The sequence below is a fragment of the Myodes glareolus genome, chromosome 2 (assembly GCF_982192425.1).
Source record: "Myodes glareolus chromosome 2, mMyoGla1.1, whole genome shotgun sequence".
NCBI lineage: Eukaryota > Metazoa > Chordata > Mammalia > Rodentia > Cricetidae > Myodes > Myodes glareolus.
Window position 1 is genome coordinate 107918454 of NC_142027.1, and position 23147 is coordinate 107941600.

The 23147-nt window shown below is 36.8% G+C and overlaps 1 protein-coding gene across 2 annotated transcripts in view; it reads right to left on the reverse strand.

Moving 5' to 3' along the window:
* The window catches only part of LOC146895478 (cytochrome P450 3A6-like), a 38697-nt gene extending 15757 nt beyond the window's left edge, over nt 1–22940 (reverse strand). The window contains exons 1-7 of one of the 2 annotated variants that reach the window (XM_087903414.1): nt 22701–22940; nt 21017–21110; nt 12303–12355; nt 10381–10480; nt 7137–7250; nt 6808–6896; nt 5864–6012 (exon numbers count right to left, since the gene is read on the reverse strand). In XM_087903414.1, coding sequence (XP_087759540.1) covers nt 5864–6012; nt 6808–6896; nt 7137–7250; nt 10381–10480; nt 12303–12355; nt 21017–21110; nt 22701–22771 — 670 coding nt within the window. In that variant the 5' untranslated portion in view covers nt 22772–22940. The remainder of the gene's footprint in view (nt 1–5863; nt 6013–6807; nt 6897–7136; nt 7251–10380; nt 10481–12302; nt 12356–21016; nt 21111–22700) is intronic. The other variant, XM_087903413.1, reaches the window with a different exon arrangement.
* Nucleotides 22941–23147: the final 207 nt, after the last annotated feature.

A 23147-nucleotide genomic window follows, 5' to 3' on the forward strand; every position in this document is an offset into this window, starting at 1 on the left:
AAAGCATTCGCCAACACAACTGACACAGAAAACTGCTCCCTTATTTAGTTGTATTCATATTTAATAGAACAAAACAAGCCCAATGAAAAACTAGCAAGAAAACTCCATTTACAAAATCATTAAAACATAAATAGTCATAGCCCCAACTGCACACTGATCCTCCTGACCCCATAACCTTAATTGGGCTGACCCAGGGAAGATTTTGATAATGAAACTCAACATCAAATATATTCTGGAGCAGGACTTAGGGAAGAGAATAATGCAGAGGATCCTCCTTTGGTGAGATAAACTGATATTCTGACGAGGTTATTTTCTTATCTAAATTTTTCCACAGTCTTTTTCTCCATTATAGTTTTACTCATTTTTTTACCATGTCCACTGCCAATATGGATTCCTGCTTTTCTCACTTTTTGCGTTATATGATTTCTTTGTTTAACAAACCTTTTTCTATAACCTTTCTTCTTTTTTAGAACATAGACTGGTCTCATTCCCAGTATCTCTGTGACTCAGTTTTCTGAGAGATGAGACTGTTTTATATGATATGAGTGCACAGTTTTAGCCTTCTGATTTCAGTGTACATTTAAATAAAATTTCCCCATCTTTCCCCATCTTTTTCTTGTCTCAACCTTTTCCTTTCTATATACTCATACCTCTTCTATTTCCTACTAGGAAACATTCAACTAGTCACTAGGTCCTCCAAAGTTTACTTCTTACTTTTCTTCCCTCCTTTTCTCACTTATAGTACAAAAAGCTAAATAGTAGAGAGAGAATTGAGTATGCCTTAGTTGCTAAAACATTTGGAACTTAAAGAATTTATAAAGATAGTTTTTTAACTAGCTACTAATACATTTTCATGGCAGTATTACTGATGGATAACAACTCTTGTTAAAGAAAATGATCAATGAACTGAGAATGACTGAGTGGAGATCTTGGAGCCCTGAACACAAGGCTAACAGAAGAAAACTCATCTCTAACCCTACTCAAACCTAGACTTTCTTAAACAAAAAACACTCTCACTGAAGGAAAAAAGATGATATGAATTAAATCAACAAGAACTACACTTCTAATGCAAACACAGACAGAAAAATCTCAGCAGTAATGTACTAGTATGATGAAAAACCAAGTGAATTTTCCTTCAATAATCATTAAGTTAATAGCAACTCTTAAAAAGAAAAGCAGATATAACTCCAAATTAGAAATCAAAATGATTATAAATTTGTTCAAAAAATTCAAATAACACATACCTATCTTCTGATAATTCCAAGAAAACACTAAATGCTGTATTCAGGGAATTGAGGCAAGAAATTAAAATAAAATTCCATAAAATGTTAGAGAAACAGAAAGGAGATAACAATGAGATGATAACAGAAATAAAAATTTATTAACACAAATATAAGATTCAGTGGAAAACATCAAAGATAAAATGATTAATATATATGAGAAAAGATGAGGACCATGAAACAAGACAGAGGAATAGGACAATTCAGTTATGGTTTGTGATCAATTTGTTCAAGAGGGTAGGTAAAACTTGTGAAGTCTTTTGGGAGATCAAGAAAAAGTCTATGAGTTTCATCATAGAGAAATGAGAAGATTTTCATGTCAAAGTTATATAAGATATTCTTGATAAGAACACAGAAGAAAACTTCCCAAACCTAAGAAAGAGATGTCCAAGTAGATATAAAAGTGTAGGGAGACCATCACATAAGCAAGAGCAGAAAAAAAACATCCTATGTGATATTAAAGGTAAAGCTCTTCTGATTCTATAAAATGGGGCTCTGAACTGAACTGAGAATTCTCAACAGAAGAAGTTCAAATGGCCAAAAGACACTTAAGGTCATACTCAACCTCCTTAGTGATCAGGGAAATGCAAATCAAAACAATATTGAGATGCCATCTTACACCTGTCAGAGTATGTAAAACCAAAAACACCAATGATAGCCTTTGCTGGAGAGGATGTGAAGTAAGGGGAACACTCATCCATTGCTGGTGGAAATGCACACCTGTGCAACCACTTTGGAAATCAGTGTGGTGGCTTCTCAGGAAATTTGGGATCAACCTACTTAAGGATCCAGCAATACCACTCCTGGGAATATACCCAAGAGATGCCCAATCATACGACAAAATTATTTGTTCAACTATGTTCATAGCAGCATTATTTGTTATAGCCATAACCTGGAAACAAACTAGGCACCCCACAATGGAAGTATGGATAAAGAAATTGTGGAATATATACACATTAGTGTACTGCTCAGTGGTAAAAAACAATGACATCTTGAATTTTGCATGCAAATGGAGGAAATAGAAAACACTATGCCGAGTAAAGTAACCCAGAATCAAAAAGATGAATATGGTATATACTCACTCATTAGTGGATTTTAGCTATAATTAAAGGACATTGAGCCTATAATTTACAATCCTAGAGAAGCTAAATAGGATGGTGAATGCAAAGAAAAAAATGTAGCTATCCTCCTGGATATTGGAAGCAGACAAGATTGCCAGGCAAAAATTGGGAGCTTGGAGATAGGGGTGAGGTGGGGTAAAGGGATATGGGGAGAGAGAAGTGAGAAGGAGAGGTTAGGAAGAGCTTGGGGGAATGGCATGGTTGGGATGGAAGAAGGGTGGATAAGGGAGCAGGGAAGTAGATATCTTAATTAAGGGAGCCATTTTAGGGTTGGCAAGAGACTTAACTCTAGAGGGGATCCCAGGTTCAAGGAGATGGCCCCAGCTTGTTCCTTGAGCAGCTGAGGAGAGGGTGCCTCAACTGTCCCAATTCTATAACCACATTAATGAATATCTTGCATATCACCATAGAACCTTCTTCTGACGACGAATGGAGATAGAGACAGAGACCCACATTGGAGCGCTGGACTGAGCTCCCAAGGTCCAAATGAGGAGCAGAAGAAGGGAGAACATGAGCAAGGAAGTCAGGACCATGAGGGATGTACCCACCCACTGAGATGATGGGGCTGATCTAATGGGAGCTCACCAATGCTAGGTGGAATGGGACTGATGGAGCATGTGATCAAACCGGACTCTCTGAACATAGCTGACAAGGAGGGCTGACTGAGAAGCCAAGGACAATGGCACTGGGTTTTGATTCTACTGCATGTAGTGGCTATGTGGGAGCCTAGTCTGTTTGGATGCTCACCTCCCTAGACCTGGATGGAGAGGGGAGGACCTTGGACTTCCTAAAGTGCAGGGAACCCTGACTGCTCTTAGGACTGGAGAGGGAGGGGATGGGGGAGTAGGGGAGAGTAGTAATGGGAGGAGGGGAGTAGGTGGAAATTTTTAATGAAAAAAATAAAATAAAGGTAAAAGCTCACAACACACAGAATAAAGAAAGTGTACTGAAACAAGCAAGAGGGAAGGACCAAGTTACATATCAAGTAGATTCATCAGTGTTATAGCAGAATTCTCAATGCAAATCATGTAAGATCAGAGGGCTTAGAAAGATGTATTTCAGTCTTTGAAAATCAAGACCTGCTGAAGAAGATTAACATGCCAACAAACTATTATGGAAATCAAAGAAGAAAGAAATATTATTTGGAATAAGTCAGACTAAATGATTTTGCCCATGTTATAGAACATACTGGAAGGGATAATTCTTCCTCAAGAAAAAGATCAACACATTCAAGAGTCTAGATGGGAAAAACAATACTAAGGTAGCTTTTAAGTAAAAGAGAATAAGTAAAATATAGAGAGTAGGAAATCAGTAATGTAGCAAGAATTAAATTACATTCATTTCATTTTCATTCGAAAAATGGAGGGATGGTTCAGTACATGTAAATGTATAAACATAAATCCTGACATAAATGGGCTCAAGGATTTAGCAATCCTCCTGGAGATAGGAAATAGACTGATAGGGGAGTTCAGCCAATCATATTCTGTTTTCGGGGCATGCAGCCCTCAGGCAAAAGCCTGCCTATAAACCTAGCAAACGTGCTCCACAAGCTCTCTTTTCCCCTGGCTCCTGCATCCTGACAGATCGGTTGGATTCTGATGTAAGCTGTTGTAGTTCTTACTTCTGTTTATTAAAGCTGTATATTTTGTATCAAGATAGTCTGGGGACTTTTCTTTACCAATCCCCCTGCAGCTTCAATGGACAGGAGTCCCAGGTAACCTCGGGTGCATGGGGGGGTGGGAGGGTTGTTGGAAGGGGAGAGGGTTAGAGAGAAGGGAGTAGGGGAGGAATGGGGAAAGCTCGGTGGACTGGGATGGGGTGGAGGGTGGAAGGATGGATATGGGATCAGGGAAGAATATATTTCAACTAAGGGAGTCATTTTAGAGTTTACAGGAGACTTGATTATAAATGGGATCCCAGGTCCACGGAGAGATCCCCAGATTGCTCTCTGGACAGAGGAGAGGGTGCCTGAACTGACCTTGGCCCATAACCATACTGATGAATATTTTACTTATCACCATAAAACCTTCATCTAGCGATGGGTGGAGATAGAGACAGAGACCCACATTGGAACACTGGACTTAACTCCCTAGGTCCAAACAAGAAGCAGAAGGAAAGAGAACGTGAGCAAAGAAGGCAAGACCAGAGGGAACCTTCATCCAACAATGGATGGCGATACAGACGGAAACCCACATTGGAGCACCGGACTGAGCCCCCCAAGGTCCAAATGAGGAGCAGAAGGAGGAAGAAAATGAAAAAGGAAATCAGGACTGCGAGGGATGCGATCACCCACTGATACAAGGGGACTGATCTAATGAGAGTTCACCAAGGCCAGTTGGACTGGGACTGAACGAGGACGTGATCCAACCAGATTCTCTGAATGTTGCCAGATTCTCTGAATGTGGCTGGCCCGGAGTCTTTCTGAAAAGCCATTGACAATGACACTGGTGCTTGTTTCCTCTGCATATACTGGATTTTGGGGATCCAGTCTGTTTGGATACTCACCTTCCTGGACCTGGAGGGAGGGGGGAGGAACTTGAACTTCCCACTGGGCAGGAAACCCTGATGCTCTTAGGGATGGAGAGGGAGGAGGAGAGGGAGAGGGAAGAGTGGGAGGGTGTTGGGAGGAGGGGCGGAAATGGAAACTTTCATAATTTAATAAAATTACTTTCTCATAAAAAAATAAAATAAATGGACTCAAGGACAGAAATCATAGGTTTTTTTCATATTTCACAACTCAACTTGCACCAAAACTGATAAAAACATGTTTAATATGCAAAAATAAAGGAGGACTGGATGAGAACATTCAATAGAGACATAGAAGAGAATAGAGTGTACTGTAGTGTGTGTATATGTGTGTGTATGTGTGTGTGTATGCATGTGTGTGTGTATGCCATGAGTATTTTTACTTTCTATGCTAGCTAAAAACAAATTTAGAATATTGATAGACTTAAAAAATACCCTACATAGCTATAGATAAAAACCAAAATGTTAAAGACTTTCTGGTATTTTTCACAAAGGAATCCTGGGCTTGTTAACGGAATTTACCTTGATTCCAAAGCTGTGATAGAGACTTCTACACCTACTCCTAAAATAAATACACTATCCATAGCAAAAAATCAGAAACATTTGAAGCAGATGACACTGAATTAACTTTAATTCAAGAGATAGAGGGATGAATTAATATATGTAAATGTATAAATATAAATTATGAGTTCAGTACATTAAAGACAAAATGCCATGATCATCCAATATTTATCAAAAAATATAAAGTATGTGGCAATGATGGATAACCACATGTGTTGTGAAAAAACAATGGGTGATAAGAGAACCAGATCATATGGGAGTGAAAGCAAGATGGGGAAGGCAAGAGTGTATGTATGTACTGTGAGAAATCTTTTGCTTTATACATTTGTTAAAATATGTCTAATATCTTAATATAGTTGAAAATAATCTATATACCTGTAGAGAAAATCAATGGATTGAAAAGGCCAAATGTTAAAAGCTTTTTGGTGTTTCTCACAAAAGGATCCTGGGGATTGTTGAGGGAATCCACCTCCACTCCAAATGAGGTGCTGGTAATCACATCCATGCTATAGGCTCCAAAGATCCTGAGTCAAGAAACAGAGTTAGGATGTTACCCATGCAGCCCCAGTCTTGAACTCATACAGCATGCAAACTACTCAGACTTTTAGAAACTGTGATACCCTAGAGGAAGTCATCCAGTGTGATATAGGAACTAAGGATGTTTCTGAGTAAAATATAAAAGTAGACTCACAAAGTTTTTACTACCTTAGAGTTATTGAAATTTTGTATTTAGTATGCTCAGGACAGCCTAAGATTATCACTTCAATGTCATTATAAGATAACAGGGTTTTACTAAATTCTCCTTTTCTGGAAGGTTCTTGCTTTTGAGTTTGATGGAGATGTGGGAGATTTTCTTTTTGATATTTTTCTATATACCTCAACAAAAACTATGATTTTTGATTTTTCAAAGTTACAGTCTGTAACACTCTTAGCCAAACCAACTCCTGAGGATGTTCCATATACACTCTCCTCCCACAGTTCCCAATCTCCACAACTGAGCTGTCCTAAGATTATGTTCTTTCTAAGATATATAGTTTGTCTTCCAGAATATGCAGGGTGACAACAGTTAATCTAATATTGTTTCCTGCACACAGTAGGGGGTGAACTGTGTTAACCAAGGTAATTTGGGAGTTTGCCTTTTGCAAATATTTCAAAGCTGTGTAACATCGTACCCCACATTTACTCTAGCTCTCAGTTAATTCAACACGGGGAATATTGTTCTGGAATAATTAACACAGGGAATATTAGCTACCTAGCAGTCTGAAGAGATCTCCAGATGTGGCAAAGAGACCCCAGAAAATGCATTCATCACTACTTACTCTTTCATGTTAACAGGCTTGCCTTTCTCTGCCTTCTGACCAATGTGTTTCACCAGTGAATCTCCATAATGCTGGATGATGGGGAACATCTAATCACAAAACACAACACAGTCTGTTGTTAATGTAAGGTTCTGAGTCCCAATATAACAAGGCTTTAGAAATGATGAATGGCCAGTCACATATTCTAACGGTCTGTGTAAGACCTAGAAAGAACAAAAACCATTCTGAAGAATATTATGCTCAAAGGACTGTGATGAGTATGATATTATTCTACCTGTCCTCAGACACAGTCTTATACAATGACAGTGAAAAGTCCTCCACTTTCTTACCTCCTTCAGTTTTCCACTGGAGAAGGTTGGAGACAACAATGTTCGAATTCTTTTCCATTCTTCATTCTCAGACCTAGTGATACTTATTTTCATAAATCCATTTGGACCACGAGACTATAATACAAATAAAATAGGTTTTTCCTCCTTGAGATTGGTTACAAAACATGTATAAAACAGTCAGAACCTCTTTAATAGATACTGACCATCTTCCTGGTGACAAGTTTTATGCTTAATTTTCAGTAAATATTCACCAAAAGAGACTCAAACTAGGGACAGAGAGAAGACTCAGCAGTTAGGAGCATATGCTGCTCTTGCAGAAGACCTGAGTTCAGGTCCCAGCATCATGTCAGGTGGCTTAAAACTGTCTGCAGTTCCAGAGCAAAGGGATCAAACATACTCTTCTGGCCTTTGTGTACATTGCACTCATGTTAACAAACCCATTCACAGACATACATATATGCAAATAATTAAAATAATATATTAAAAAATTTAGAGTCAAGATGAATTGCTAGACACATGAGAACAGCCACCATCTAGGACTTAGAAGGCCATTGCAACCTAAAAATCCCAAGTCTCAAATTTCCTGCAAAAGAACTGCATAAGCTATGACCCAGGAACACTCCACTATGGGGAAGAGAAAGGCTCATCTAGTCCTTTTTTTGAGGTATTATAAGGAGGTAATGATTGTTAGGGAAGAAAGAAATATTTCATTTAGCAGTGAATATACAGATAGGATGCTATGTTCCTGCAAGTACGTTTCAGTGTACATGCTACTGAAAATTAACCCTTATTGTAGTCAATCAGTCACCAAAACCTTTTAAAAGACATCTGAAAAGAAGGAAGTATATTTTGGAATGAGAAGGCAAACAGCAAAAGTGGTATAAAAATTATGTACTAGTAAATAATTATAAGCAAATTACATTATAAATGGATATATTATATACTAGTATGTTTCATATTTATTACAACAATGCAATAATGAGCCCTTCACACATACAAGTAAATGAATGAAAATGAAAACATAAAAATATGTAAGAATTACTATCACTAAAAAATAAAAATCATGGTTGTGTTGAGAGACAGGCCATCCCAAGCCTTCTTTGAGGTCCTAATATAAAGAAAATGGGCATAGATGTTCAAGATTGAGACTTTGTCTTGATGAATTTTTTTATGATGGTATTATGGATCAGTGGAATGGAAATAAAGACTCTGTCATAAATCTACATACCTATGAACACATGATTTTTAACAAAAAAGTCAAAATGATACAGTGGGAAAAGAAAAGCATCTTCAAAAATGGTGCAGGTATAACTGGATGGTGACATGTAGGATAATGCAAAGAGATACGTATCTATTGTCATGCACAAAATTCAAGTCTAAGTAGATGAAAGACCATAACATAAATCCAGCCAAACTGAACATCATGGAAAAGAAAGTGGGAAATAACATTGAATGCATTAGCACTGGACACTACTTCCTGAATTAACACCTGTAGCCCAAGTACTGAGATTGACTGTTAATAAATGGGACCTCCTAAAACTGAAAAGATTCTGTAAGGCAAAGAACATTGTCAATAAGATAAAATGGTAGCCTAAATAATGGGAAAAGATCTTCACCAACCCCACATCTGACAAAGGGTTGATTTGAAATATAAGTAAAGAACTCAAGAAAGTAGATATCAAAATATCAATTGAATCTCATTAAAATAGTGTACTTGTTTAAAGAGAGAATTCTCAGTAGAAAAAATTTTGATGGTCAAACTACATTAAAATAAGTGTTCAGGGCTGGAGAGATGGCTCAGTGGTTAAGCGCATAAGCACATAGACTGTTCTTCCAGAGGTCCTGAGTTCAATTCCCAGCACCCACATGCTATCTCATATCCATCTATAATGAGACCTGGCTCTCTCTTCTGTCCTGCAGGTGTACATATGGGCAGAATGCTGTATACATAATAAAAAAATAAACATTTAAAAAAAATAAGTGTTCATTATCCTTAACTATAAGGGAAATGTAATTCAAAGACTCTGAGATGCCATGTTACCAATGAAGTGATGCAACCAATAGTCCTACTTAGTTATATTGCCTATGAATCAAAACAAGATCTATCATGGCAAGTTATCCATAAAGGTGAAATAGTAGTACTCACATCTTGGTAATAACCAACAGTTATCTAATTGGATGAAAAACCTTTCCAATGTAGGGAAATGATGCCTGGTACTGAAAACCTAGATCAAAATAAAAGACTAGGAACATTATCGATCATAGAGGTAAACCTACTTTGACCATTCTTCTAAACCAGTATAATTAATTAGCTTACTTCCCTTGGGGACAAAGAGGGAGGAGGAGAGGGAGGGGGGGAGTGGGAGGGCGTTGGGAGGAGGGGCGTAAATGGAAACTTTTTATAATTTAATAAAATTACAAAAAAAAAACTTATTCTGATATCTACATGGAAATGTAGATCTCTCCTCTCAACAAAAAGATTCCTTTGAAACATAAGGAGGCCACTACATGAAACAGGACTAGTCAAAAAGATGAGAACAATGAGTAATGGTATTCTCCTCAACTGATACATAGATATATCACAACTCTTGCACATAAAGCTAAGGAAATAATTCAAAAAAGGGGACAGAAAGATTTTAAGAGCCAGAGGACCAGGGAGTCTTCTGTGAGAATGTACCTTCTAGCTATACCAAGGAAGGGACACCAATGAAATATCAACAGCATGGCTGTCTAAACAAGACCTGCACAATTGCAACAACATGTGAGGAAGTTCCAAGGAACCCACTACTAGATGAAGATCTACAGACAATTATCAGCAGTTGAGAGAGGAAGAATCAGTATACTTCAGGGATGATCACTCTGATTGTTTCATACCAAGTGGTCATCCTTAGAAACATACAATGGACTCAGCAGGTTGCAGTTAGGTATATTCATCTGAATTTATATGTAGTAAGTTAAAGAAGAGGAAACCATTACTGGCCCCGGAGGCACAAACCTTCAATCCCAACACTTGGGATATTTGTAACTGAAATTTTTAATAGTCACAATTTTACTTTTTAATTATAATATAATTAAGTTTCTCCTTTCTCATTTCTTCCTCCAAACCCACCCATATCTCCTACTGCAGTCTTTCATATTGATGGTCAATTTTTCATATTAATTGTCATAGGTATATACCTTCATTTCATAATAATAAACTTTCAGTGTGCATATTGATCACATTTGTTAAAAAAGAAATACATACCTGCCTATTTGTGAAGACAGAATAAAATTCCTTCACTAGTACGTTTTTTATCAAGTCTGGTTCTGCAATGACCAAAACAGGCTGCAGCCCCTCATATAGCCTGTATTGTAAAAACAGATATGGTTAAACTTTGATGCTGACGTTACTCTTGGTTCTACAAGACACAGTAACAACCATTCCTAGGTCACCTTAGGATTTCCAACATAAGAAGCCACTGCTTAGTTCAGGAGATGAAGAGAAACATAACCCAGGCAAGGATTAAATAAATGACAACAAAATAGCTCTCTAAATTCCTCACAGTTAGAGGTAACATGGAGGAACTAATATCCCTGAAAGTAAACACATGGGAACAAAACATACTATTCTTCATAATTTAAGTGCATGCACAAGTTTATTGGATATTCAGAGGAAATCAGTAACAGAAGGAAGCTGTAAATCCCAGCAGTGGTCAAGTTGAAAGAAAACAGAACAAGAGTCATATTTTTTCTAAGTTATGCAGAAAGGTCAAACAAAGAGTGAAAAAGCCCCAAAACTGTAATGAGGGCAGGAGTTTTGAGAATGACAAGATGAAAATCAGAGTTCAGATGACTCTAAATATGAGGTTTTTATATTCCAGGGACAAGGAAGTGAGAAAATTAGACTCATAATTAGTCAAAGCAATATATATAGCTGATCAAGGATAGAAGTACACTGCTAGCAATGATGTTATCTAGTAATACGAGAAAAGAGTCAAACTGCATCCAACTATGCAGTGTGCAGCCTTTGATAAGCACTTTCTTGCCAAGCTTCTAAAATATGTGTTTTCTATCATTATATTAACCACATATGCTCTCCTACTTGGATGGAGCTCAAGTGAGGAAGGGATTCCATTCTGCCTCTGCAAACAGTGTTCTTTAATATGTAATATTAAATATTTAATATGTAATAACTTGATGGATAATTAACTTGATATTCCAGTGTCAGAATTTATCCATAAGAGCTATGGTACCAGAAATGTTTTGGGGGACACAGAGGTGATGACAAATCAGTCTTCTGTAGCTATTTTCATCCAATGAGCGATATAGTCTTTGACTAAGAAGAACATGATTCTTTTTCAATAAAATAAAAAATCTATTATTCGGAGAGGAGAATTGGATTTTCAGTGGTAGAAGATATCTGGCATCCCTATATCACAGCAAGTTTAGTTTACTCAATAATAAAAACATTTCACCATGTGTGGAATGTAGGCTGGGAATAGAGTCCTTCCTACATTGTAAAATAACATAGGCTGGTGGATTTCAATATAAATACATAGAAATAAAAATATTACCAGATATTAATCATGTTTGAATTTAAAGATTAAATAATTTTGCATTATATTTTTATTTTATATGTTTGAACATATGCCTGAGTATATGTATGCATACAATGAACACAGCGAAGCCTGTGAAGGTCTGAAGAGGTTTTGGATTCCCTGGGTTTTGATATAGCATGTGGGTACTGGGAAAGAAATTGTGGGTCTTCTGCAAAATAGTAATGTTTTACAATGTTGAGCCAACTTTCCAGGCTTTAAAGTCAAAATATTAACAACTGACAAGCAATAATGTTACAAGGTACACTTTCTTTATAACCATTGGAAATGCACACAATATAAAGGAACCCAAGGTAGAACAAATAAAGGCAAAATGCCTTATAAGACATTTGACAAAAGTAGCCGCTTGACCATCAAAGGATGCAGACAAATCATTACATGTAACATTCTCAGTCTTTAAGACTGAAGGTTACAACATATACTGGCATATACTACCCTTGGTAGGACAGGCTTCCAAACACTATAAAATAAACAATGCCTCCCAATTACTTTGCTGACAAGCTACTCATGCAGTTTGGTGCCATATCACAATACCACAATACCATCTGATACACATTTCCAGAATACTCACCCCCACATATCCCCATACTTATTTCGGCATTCTTCATCTAATATCCATATACCCTGGGAAGAAAAATAAAAGGAAAAGCCATTACTTTTCTATGTGTGTTGACCACTATTTGAAAAAGACATGACACAAATCTCGGACACCAGGTTCCTTATTTAACTCCTCTAAAGGAAGTTGAAAGGTCTCTGAGGGAAAAGAAGAAGCTGCAAGAGACACATTACATGAAGAAATTAAAGTTATTCATGATTTATTTTCCAGAGTATTATGCATTCAAATGTTTTCTTCTCTATTTAAACTAAGAATTTGTTCATTATCTGTTGTACTGTTTTGATAATGTATTGATTTTGAAATCCTGAAACACTCTGACTTTTTTATTCTTTGGGTGTGTGAGGGCACCAAGAATCTGGAAGATTGCCAAAAATATGCAAAATCTATTTGATCCTCACTTACTGCCCCTATCACCTGACCAAGCACCTAAAATTCTATTGTAATCTGTAAATTGAACATATAATTTATGCTTGGAGATTTTTAAATTTATATAAATTTTATTGATAAGATTAACAGAAAAGTAAGCAATAAGGTATAGGCAAAATAGGTTGACCATTTAGTGTACATGCTCAACATGGAAAGATGAGGAAATACCAATTTACATAAAGCAAACATAAAAATTAAATAATCGGTCTGCATTTACACCTCTAAAATTTGTAATTTGTAATTAAATGGTATTGCAATATTGTAGGATATAATTGCATGTAACTCAGTGTACCTCAAAATCAGTGTATATACTAAGGGTGACCTTAAAATCCTTATCCTTCTGATTTTATCACCTGTAAATAACAGATTTGTGTGATGGCCAGTATATGAATTTCCTCTTCAGCAATGTTAATTTCAGCTGTGTGAGATTCGGTAACTGGGCAGGTGATGGAGTTCTACCTGTGGATCATCTGCCTCATGCTGAGAACCAGGCTCGTGTATAGTTTCTCAGAAGCCATAATGAAAGGAGAAGGAAACATGAGTTCTGTGTGCTTGTCAGGTAGCAGACTTGGCTGGACTAGGGCTGGGACCTGATCCTTGAAGGAGTTAAGGTTGTAGTTTATTGGGATCAGATTCTTTCCCCTGGGCTGTGATTGTCAGTTCTAAAACAGCTAGATCTGGGATATCTTGTGTTCTATTTGCCAATGTTGTTTGATTTACCTCTCTGCTGACCTTTTCCATTAAACCATGCAAATAGTATGTTAAAAAAGTGATGCTGTTTAATATACATGCTTGTCATGAGTTATCAGCATATGTAAGACTCTCAGTATTAATTATATGTCTTCTTTACTTCTTGTCTCCAGTCCTCACCTTCCACATCTCACAATCTACCCATTTGGGACCCTAATTCCTGCAGATTAAGGTGAAGTTGTGTCCAACATGGGAATCAAGTATAGTAAATATCATTAAGAATGATCACTGCCTTGATGAACATATAAAATGAATCAGATTGAGGACTGGTTTATAAGAAGGAAAGGGTGATAGGCCAGCTGAGAGATTCTAAAGAGCACTTTCTTTCCCTTCATAGACTTCATTTGTCTCTGCATTCTTGCTCTAGCTAATGCTTGTAAAGCCTTTAGAAAAATTACTTATATTTCATTTAAAAAACATTTGCTTTGCTTAGGTTTTTATAAATGAATATGCTTCCATTCATCATTGATGGAGAAAACAAGATGTTCCAGGACAAAAACAGTTTTAAACAATACATAACCACAAACCCAGCTTTACAGAAAATATTAGAAGGAAAATCACAAACCAGGAAGCCAACAACACCCATAATAACACAAGCATCTCACAACCCTCCAACAGCACAACTCAAAGAAGGAAAACACACAAATACTAACACCAGAAAAAATAACCGGAGTTAACAACCACTGGTCATTAATATCACTTAATATTAATGGACTCAATTCACCTATAAAAAGGCACAGGTTAAGAGAATGGATACAAAATCAGGATCCAACCTTCTGCTGTTTACAAGAAACACACCTCAAACTCAAAGACAGATACTACCTCAGAGTAAAGGGTTGGGAAAAGGTTTTCCAATCAAATGGACCAAATAAAAAAGCAAGTGTGGATATACTAATCTCTAAAAAAATTGATTTCAAACTAAAATCAATCAGAAGACATGGAGACAGACACTTTATACTTATATCAGGAACAATTTATCAGGAGGAAGTTTCAATCCTGATTATCTATGCCCCTAATACAAAAGCACCCACATACAAAAATAAATTACTAGAAGTCAAAGAATACATCAAATCCGATACTCTAATAGTGGGTGATTTCAACACTTCTCTGTCACCAATGGACAGGTCAACCAGATAGAAACTTATCAGAGAAATAAGAGAACTAACAAATGTAATGAAACAAATGGACTTAACAGACTTCTATAGAATATTCAACCCAGAGAGAAAAGATAATATCTTCTTCTCAGCATCGCATAGAACCTTCTCAAAAATTGATCGCATAATTGGTAACAAAGCAAACATTCATAGATACAAAAAATTGTAGTAACCACATGTGTACTACCAGATCACCATGGAATAAAGTTAAAATTCAACAACAATTCTAACTTCAGAAAACCTACAAACTCATGGAAACTGAACAATCAACTACTGAACCACCCCTGGGTCAAGAAAGAAATAAAGAAATTAAAGACTTCCTTGAATTCAATGAAAATAAAGACACATCATACTCAAACCTATGGGACACTATGAAATCAGTGCTAAGAGGAAATTTCATAGCACTAAGTGTCCACATAAAGAAAATGGAGAAAGCACACATTAGAGACTTAACCACACACTTGAAAGCTCTAGAAAAAAAGCAGATTCACCTAGGAGGAGTAGAAGACTGGAAATAATCAAACAGCACTGAAATCAACAAAATAGAAACACAGAAAACAATCCATAGAATCAATAAAACAAAAGCTGGTTCCTAGAGAAAATCAACAAGATTGACAAACCCCTAGACAAACAAATTGAATGGCAGAGAGAGAACATGCAAATTAACAAGATCAGAAATGAAAAGTGGGAGATGACCACAGACACAGAGGAAATTCAGAGAATCATTACATCTTACTACAAAAGCCTGTGTGCCACAAAGTTGAAAAATGTAAAAGAAATGGACACTTTTTTAGATAAGTACCATATACCAAAGTTGAACCAAGACAAGGTGAACATTTTAAGTAGACCTGTAAGTCGTGAGGAATTAGAAACTGTCATCAGAAACCTCCTTACCAAAAAAAGCCCTGCACCAGATGGTTACAATGCAGAATTCTATAAGAACTTCCAAGAATAGCTAATACCTATACTCCTTAATATGTTTCACAAAATAGAAACAGAAGAGTCATTGCCGAACCCCTTTTATGAAACTACAGTTACCCTGATACCAAAACCACACAAAGACTCAACCAAGAATGAAAATTACAGGCCAATCTCACTCATGAACATCGATGTAAAAATTATCAATAAAAAACTGGCAAACTGAATTCAAGAACACATCCAAAAAATTATACATTATGATCAAGTAGGCTTCATCCCGGAGAGGCAGGGCTGATTCAACATATGAAAATCTATCAATGTAATCCATCATATAAATAAACTGAAAGAAGAAAAAGCATATGATCATTTCATTAGATACTGAAAAAGCATTTGACAAAATTCAATACCCTTTTATGATAAAGGTCTTGGAGAGATGAGGGATACAAAGCTCATTCCTAAATATAATAAAAGCAATAAACAGCAAGCCGATAGCTAACACCAAATTAAATAGAGAGAAACTCAAAATCATTCCACTAAATTCTGGAACAAGACAAGGTTGTCCACTCTCTCCATACTTCTTCAATATAATGCTGGTAGTTCTAGCAATAGCAATAAGACAGTATAAGGAGATCAAGGGGATTTGAATTGGAAATAACATTCGTTATTTGCAGATTACATGATAGTGTACATAAGCGACCCAAATCTCTACTAAAGAATTCCTACAGGTAATAAACACCATTAGTAATGTGGCAGGATACAAGATCATTTCCAAAAAAAAACACTTGCCCTCCTATACACAAAGAACAAAGAAGCAGAGGGGGAAATCAGAGAAACATAATCTTTGACATAGCCACAAAAAGCATCAAGTATCTTGGGGTAACTCTAACCAAAGAAGTGAAAAATCTATTTGACCAGAACTTGAAGTCTTTGAAGAAAGAAATTGAAGAGGATACCAGAAAATGTAAGGATGCACCATGCTCTTGGATTGGGAGGATCAACATAATAAAAATGGCAATTTTACCAAAAGCAATCTATAGAATCAATGCAATCTCCATCAAAATCCCAACAGAAATATTCACAGACCTTGAGAGAACATTAATCAACTTTATATGGAAAAACAAACAAACAAACAAAAAACAGGATAGCCAAAACTATCCTATACTATAAAAGTACTTCCGGAGGCATTACCATCCCTGACTTCACACTCTATTACAGAGCTACAATAATGAAAACTACTTGGAATTGGCACAAAAACAGAGATGTTGGCCAATGGAATCGAATCAATGATTCAGATATGAATCCACAAACCTATGAACAGTTGATTTCCAACCAAAGAGCTAAAATTATACAATGGAAGAAAGAAAGCACCTTTACCCAATGATGCTGGCATAACAGATTTCTACATTTTGAAGAATGAAAATAGATCCATATCTAGCACCATGCACAAAACTCAAGTCCAAATGGATTAAAGACCTCAATATTAATCTGACGACACTGAATCTGATAGAAGAGAAAGTGGGAAGTAGTCTACAACTCATGGGCACAGGAGACTACTTCCTATGTAGAACCCAGTTGCACAGACAATAAGAGCAATAATGAATAAAACTCCTAAAACTGAGAAGTTTCTGTAAAGCAAAGGACACAGTCATTAAGACAAAAAGGCAACCTACTGAATGGGAGAAGATCTTCACCAACCCCACATCAGACAAAGCTCTGATCTTCAAAATATATAACGAACTCATGAAACTAGATTTTAAAACTCTAATTATTCCAATTAAAAAACGGGGTACTGAACTGAACAGAGAATTCTCAACAGAAGAAGTTCAAATGGCAAAAAGACACTTAAGGTCGTGTTCAACCTCCTTAGCAATCAGGGAAATGCAAATCAAAACAACTTTGATATACCATCTTAAACCTGTCACAATAGCTAAAATCAAATTCACCAATGACAGCCTATGCTGGAGAGAATATGGAGTAATAGGAACATTCATCCATTGCTGGTGGGAATGCAAACTTGTGCAACCACTTTGGAAATCAGTGTGGCAGTTTCTCAGGAAACTGGGAGTCAACCTCCCTCAGTTCCCTGCAATTCCACTCTTGGGAATATACCCAAGAAAGGCCCTATCACACTACAAAAGCATTTGTTCAACTATGTTCATAGCAACACTCTTTTAATAGCCAGAACCTGGAAACAACCTAGGTGCCCCTCAATAGAACAATGGATAAAGAAGGTGTGGCACATATACACTTTAGAGTTTTACTCAGTGGTATAAATATAATGACATCTTGAATTTTGCATGCAAATGGATGGAAATAGAAAACACTTTACTGAGTGAGATAACCCAGACCCAAAAAGAGGAATATGGTATGTACTCACTCATAAGTGGATTCTAGCCTTAAACAAAGGACATTGAACCTGTAATTTGTGATCCTACAGAAACTAAATAATAAGGTGAACCCAAAGAATCACATATATTTATCCTCTTCAATATTGGAAGTAGACAACATTGTCAGGCAAAAGTTGGGAACACGGGGGTGGAACAGGGTTAAGGGGATATAGGGAGAGAGAAAGGAGAAGAGGAAGATTGGGGAGAGCTTGGGGAAATGGAATGGTTGAAATAGAGGAAGGTTGGATATGGGAGCAGGGAAGTATATATCTTAATTGTGGGAGCCATTTTAGGGTTTGCAAGAGATTTGACTCTTAGGGGTTCCCAGATGACCAAGGAGTTGTCCCCAGCTTATTCCTTGGGCAGCAGAGGGGAGGGTGCCTGAACTGGCCTTATGCCATAGCCACGCTGATGAATATCTTTCTTATCACTATAGAACCTACATCCGGCGATGGATGGAGATAGAGACAGAGACCCACATTGGAGCACTGGACTGAGCTCCCAAGCTCCAAATGAGGAGCAAAAGGAGGGAGAACATTAGCAAGGAAGTCAGGACCATGAGGGGTGAATCAACCCACTGAGACAATGGGACTAATGTAATGGGAGCTCACCAAGGCCAGCTGGACTGGGACTGATTGGGCATGTGATCAAATCCGACTCTCTGAACGTGGTTGACAATGAGGGCTGACTGAGAAGCCAAGGACAATGGCACTGGGTTTTGATTCTTCTGCTAGGACTGTCTTTGGGGGAGCCTAATTTCTTTGGAAGCTCACCTTCCTAGACCTGGATGGAGAAGGGAGGACCTTGGATTTCCCACAGGGCAGGGAACCCTGACTGCTTTAGGACCAGAGAGGGAGGGGGAGGAGGAGTGGCGGGAGTGGGAAGGAAATGGGAGGAGGGGAGGAGGTGGAAATTTTAATAAATAAATTATGTCTTGGATCTTAAAAATATATAAAAAACAGAATAAAACAGCTACAAACATTTCAACTTAAAAAATATCTCCTTGGTTCCCTGAAGAAGGTTCTGTAAGTTTAATGGCATGTAAACATGTAAGTGAATGGTTAAAAAAAACAATAATACTTATGAAGGCCAAGAAAGTTTCCTATTGATGGATTTATGATGAAACAATACCCAGTACCGTCTTTCTGTCTGTCTGTCTGTCTGTCTTTCTTTCTTTCTTTCTTTCTTTCTTTTTCTTTCTTTCTCCCCTTTTTCTTTATCTGTTTCTTTCCTTCCTTCCTTTTTTCTTTCTCTTCTTTCTTTTTCCTTCTTTCTTTTTTATTTTGTCTGTCTTTCTTCTTCCTTCCTTCACTTCTCCTTCCTTCCTTCTCTCATTCCTCCTGGATTTCTTTCCTTTTTTCTTTTTCTCGTTCCTTCCTTCCTTGCTTGTTTCCTTCCTTCCTTTCTTCCTTCTGTCCTTTTTTTATTATATATTTCTCATTCTCAGTCTTCCCCCATCAGTTCCTCACCATGTGAAACCCTCATTCCTTGGATTAGATTCAGCCTAAAATATGCAAAGCCCTGAATTTGATGCTCAACTCCCTGTAATTAACCCCATAATTAAGATATTGTTGTACACACAAGTTATGAATAAACAGATACAGGGAATCATGGCCATCATCTATACAGCAAGCTTGTGGCCAGTTTTCACTACAGGAGATACTTCTTAAAACAAAACCCAAAACAAAAGAAAACATAATGCAAAAAGTATATTTCAAAAGAAATACGTGTAAAAGGTCATCTGAAAAATGAAGGAACAATTATTGCTATTTCAATTTGCATGGGAGTATGAAATTATTAGTAAATTAAGCAAAGAAAATTTCAGTTTTGAAGAATTATGATTTTATCAAAATCTTTCAGCAGTAAAACTTCACTCTGACACTGTTGTTGGTCTCCCAGGTGTGAACGTAGGGATGACAGTACAGGAGCCCTTCTCTTTATAAAGCATCAACAAAGACTCTGTATATATTAACAGGTCAAATTATTTGGTTTTGTGTGTTTATATATATATACATTTATATAAAAATACATAAACATTATACATATATATATGTATATATATACCTCTCACCACAACTAATTTTTTCACTTTTATGAATGCTTTCTTTGAATATCAAATCTGCTTCTGTTTCAAAGTACAAAACTCACTTAATGATTAAACATCAGAGGTTCACAGGTAATATCGTCCCATCTCTCATAATTCCATACTTCAGCATCCAGCAAAAGGTTATACTTTGAAGTAAAAAGGAGTAAAACCTTTTTGTTTGAGCTCTCAGTTCACCCCCACTTACACAAACAGGAAATCATAAGTAAGAAAACACAGCTAGAGCCTTAAAAATAATAACAGGATATGTAATGGTTATATCAAGGATTCAATTATGTGCATATTCCTCATAAGTAACTCTGTGCCTTTATTAGCATGCACCAGAGCTACTCAGCAAGACAGGCAAATGTTAGTATTTAATTCTGATGTGACTACTGCATTAAAGTTGCTGAAATGTTGCCAAGAACCTTGATATATATTTCTTCAAACACTGATCAGTGAAACTGTAATTTTCTGGAATCTGTACTGAAAATACTTAAATCTGATGCTCCCTCGCCTTTATAGACCTGGATGGATGGGGGGATGACCTTGGACTTCCCACAGGATAGGGAACACTGACTGCTCTTAGGACTAGAGAGGGAAGAGGAGGTGGAAAGGGGGAGGGAAAGGGGAGGCAGGGAGGAGGTGGAAATTTTTAATAAATACATTAATTAATTAAAAATATTCTTTATTTTCAGGTTTATAGCATCTGGTAATACTGTGTTAACATTTAAGACTGACACCTGACACAGAATTCAGGTCCCCAAATCCACATGTCAAATCCTGCCCAGGATAAATGATCAAAGATCAGCGTGTAGCACAAACTATTCTGAAAGCTGGAAAATGTAGCATCCAATGGCCATATACACTGATGAACTGACATAGTCTCATGACGTTCATGAAACTGGCACAGACACAAGAACTAAATTAAGAAATACAAACTTAACTCACCTTCCTGTATTCAAGCATTGTCCCAACAAAAGGCAGAGGTTTGGGGCCAGGAATCCCTAGCTTCTTAAAAAGTCCATGTGAAGAGGTTCCATACCTAAAACATAGAGGAATAAAACAGGTCGGGAGCTTGTTAACACACATATATATTCACACATGTAATACAAAAATACACACATTTAAACATGAATATTAAACACACATTCACAAATTCGCATACATAAATATACATATTCAATCTTTCAGAAGCATAAATACACTTATTCACATATTTCCTCATTTATGCACATTATTTAGTAGTATATCAGTAAGTACTGATTTATTTCCCCTTGGGTACAACTATTGACAACTAAAAAATCTATCTAGTGAGAAAAATTTAAAATAAAAATGTGGTACAATAATCCAGTTAACATATAATTTTATTATAAACTTTTAGGTTAATTCTTGAAGGCCCCAGTCCTAGAGTTAATATGTAATAAAATTTTGTAACCTTGAATTTGAATGTTACAGAGAGGCTCACCAGAGTTATCAAGTAAGCCATCATCATCAGTGTGGAAAACCACAATGGAAGATTCATGTGATTCCTTAACAACATTATGTGAGCAATCAATAGTGAGGTTTATCAGTGGTGATGGGTAGTCCACCAGCATAACCGCTTGACAAGAAGACTCTCTGATTTGTTCTGCCCCTCAGAATGAAAATTGTGCAGAGCTTCCCAGATGCAGCTTTTAGACTGGAATTATGGCTTTTCAGCTAAGAGCAATTGCTGCTCTAGAAGGGAACACAGGTTAAGTTAACAGCAGCCACATGACAGCTCACAACTGTCTATAATTGCAGTGCCTTGGAAATCCAATGCATTATTTTTAACCTCAATGAGCATCTGAAATGCAGGTGGTACATGCAGGAGAAACTGTGATATTCACAAAATAAAAATAAATATAGTTTTAAAGATATAAAGTTCGAATCATCTTCTGTTTAAGAATAAAATTTTGGTGCTTCACCTGTCTTTGAGCCATTCCTGTTCTTGCAATAAACATTTCAAAAAAAATTCCTGTAATAACCACATAAACTCATGTTTCTGCAAGGTAGACTTTAGACAAACGTCTACCTTGGTCTTTCAGTGGTGCCCTACTGAAGTGAAATATTGTTTCCTCTCGTCTTTCCAGGAAAGGTTGAACAGCACTATGCTGTGCCCAAATAGGTGACTAATTCTATACTGTTTCTTCATAGATACACAAGGCCAGCTTTCTGTACTAAGATGCTCACTCACAAGACATTTAGGTATTAACTGTTGTCTGTAATCCAACTTCTGTGACAATATTCTCAGAATAGTCAGGCCTGAATCTAAGTAATATCTCATATTTAGATTATCACATTGTGGGTTCTATATCCTGCAAATCCTCATATTCTGTTGTAACAAACAAATGACAAACAAAGGCAGGAAACAATCCTATAGAAACAACTCAGTCTAACCATTTTAAGCCTACTGGAACTTTAACAGTAATTGAGAACTTTTGACTGAAAAACACAGTGAGATCCATGGTTTAGTTTACAGTCAAAATGTGCTCAGCTGTGGCAGTATTAATTTCCACTGGATTATATCTTCCTGTTTTCAGATAGATAAAAAGAGTCTGAGAATCATTCGATCTCTAGAGCCACAAAGGAGAGGCATCCAGCCCTTACTCACAGGTAGAGGAGCACCAGGATGGTAGCCAGGAGTCCCCATGTTTCCATGGAAAGGTTTAGAATCGGGTTCATTGCTCTTTTCCTCCAAGAAATCTGCTCTCTGACTTTTCCTTGTAGGTGAGGACTTTAGTTCTCCTTCTGAGACCAGGGGTGAAACTGTGAAGCTAAGCCCCAGTATTTATGTTTTAAGAAATGGGGTGGAGCAGTTGATACTGCCAATAGAAAGACCAAGTGTGTATCTGTCATGGGTATGGAGAATGTGGGTGTTCTCTTAAGTTGACAGTTCACCATAGTTCATGCTAACCCACATTTTGACTTATGCACTGTTTTTTTTCTGTAGGACATTAATAAATAATTAAACCAATGCTCTCAGTGAGACCAGAGGCCATAGTTGTTTATCAGAAATGCAGTAGACTGATTGACATGAACTTTCTTTTAATGTTTCTGT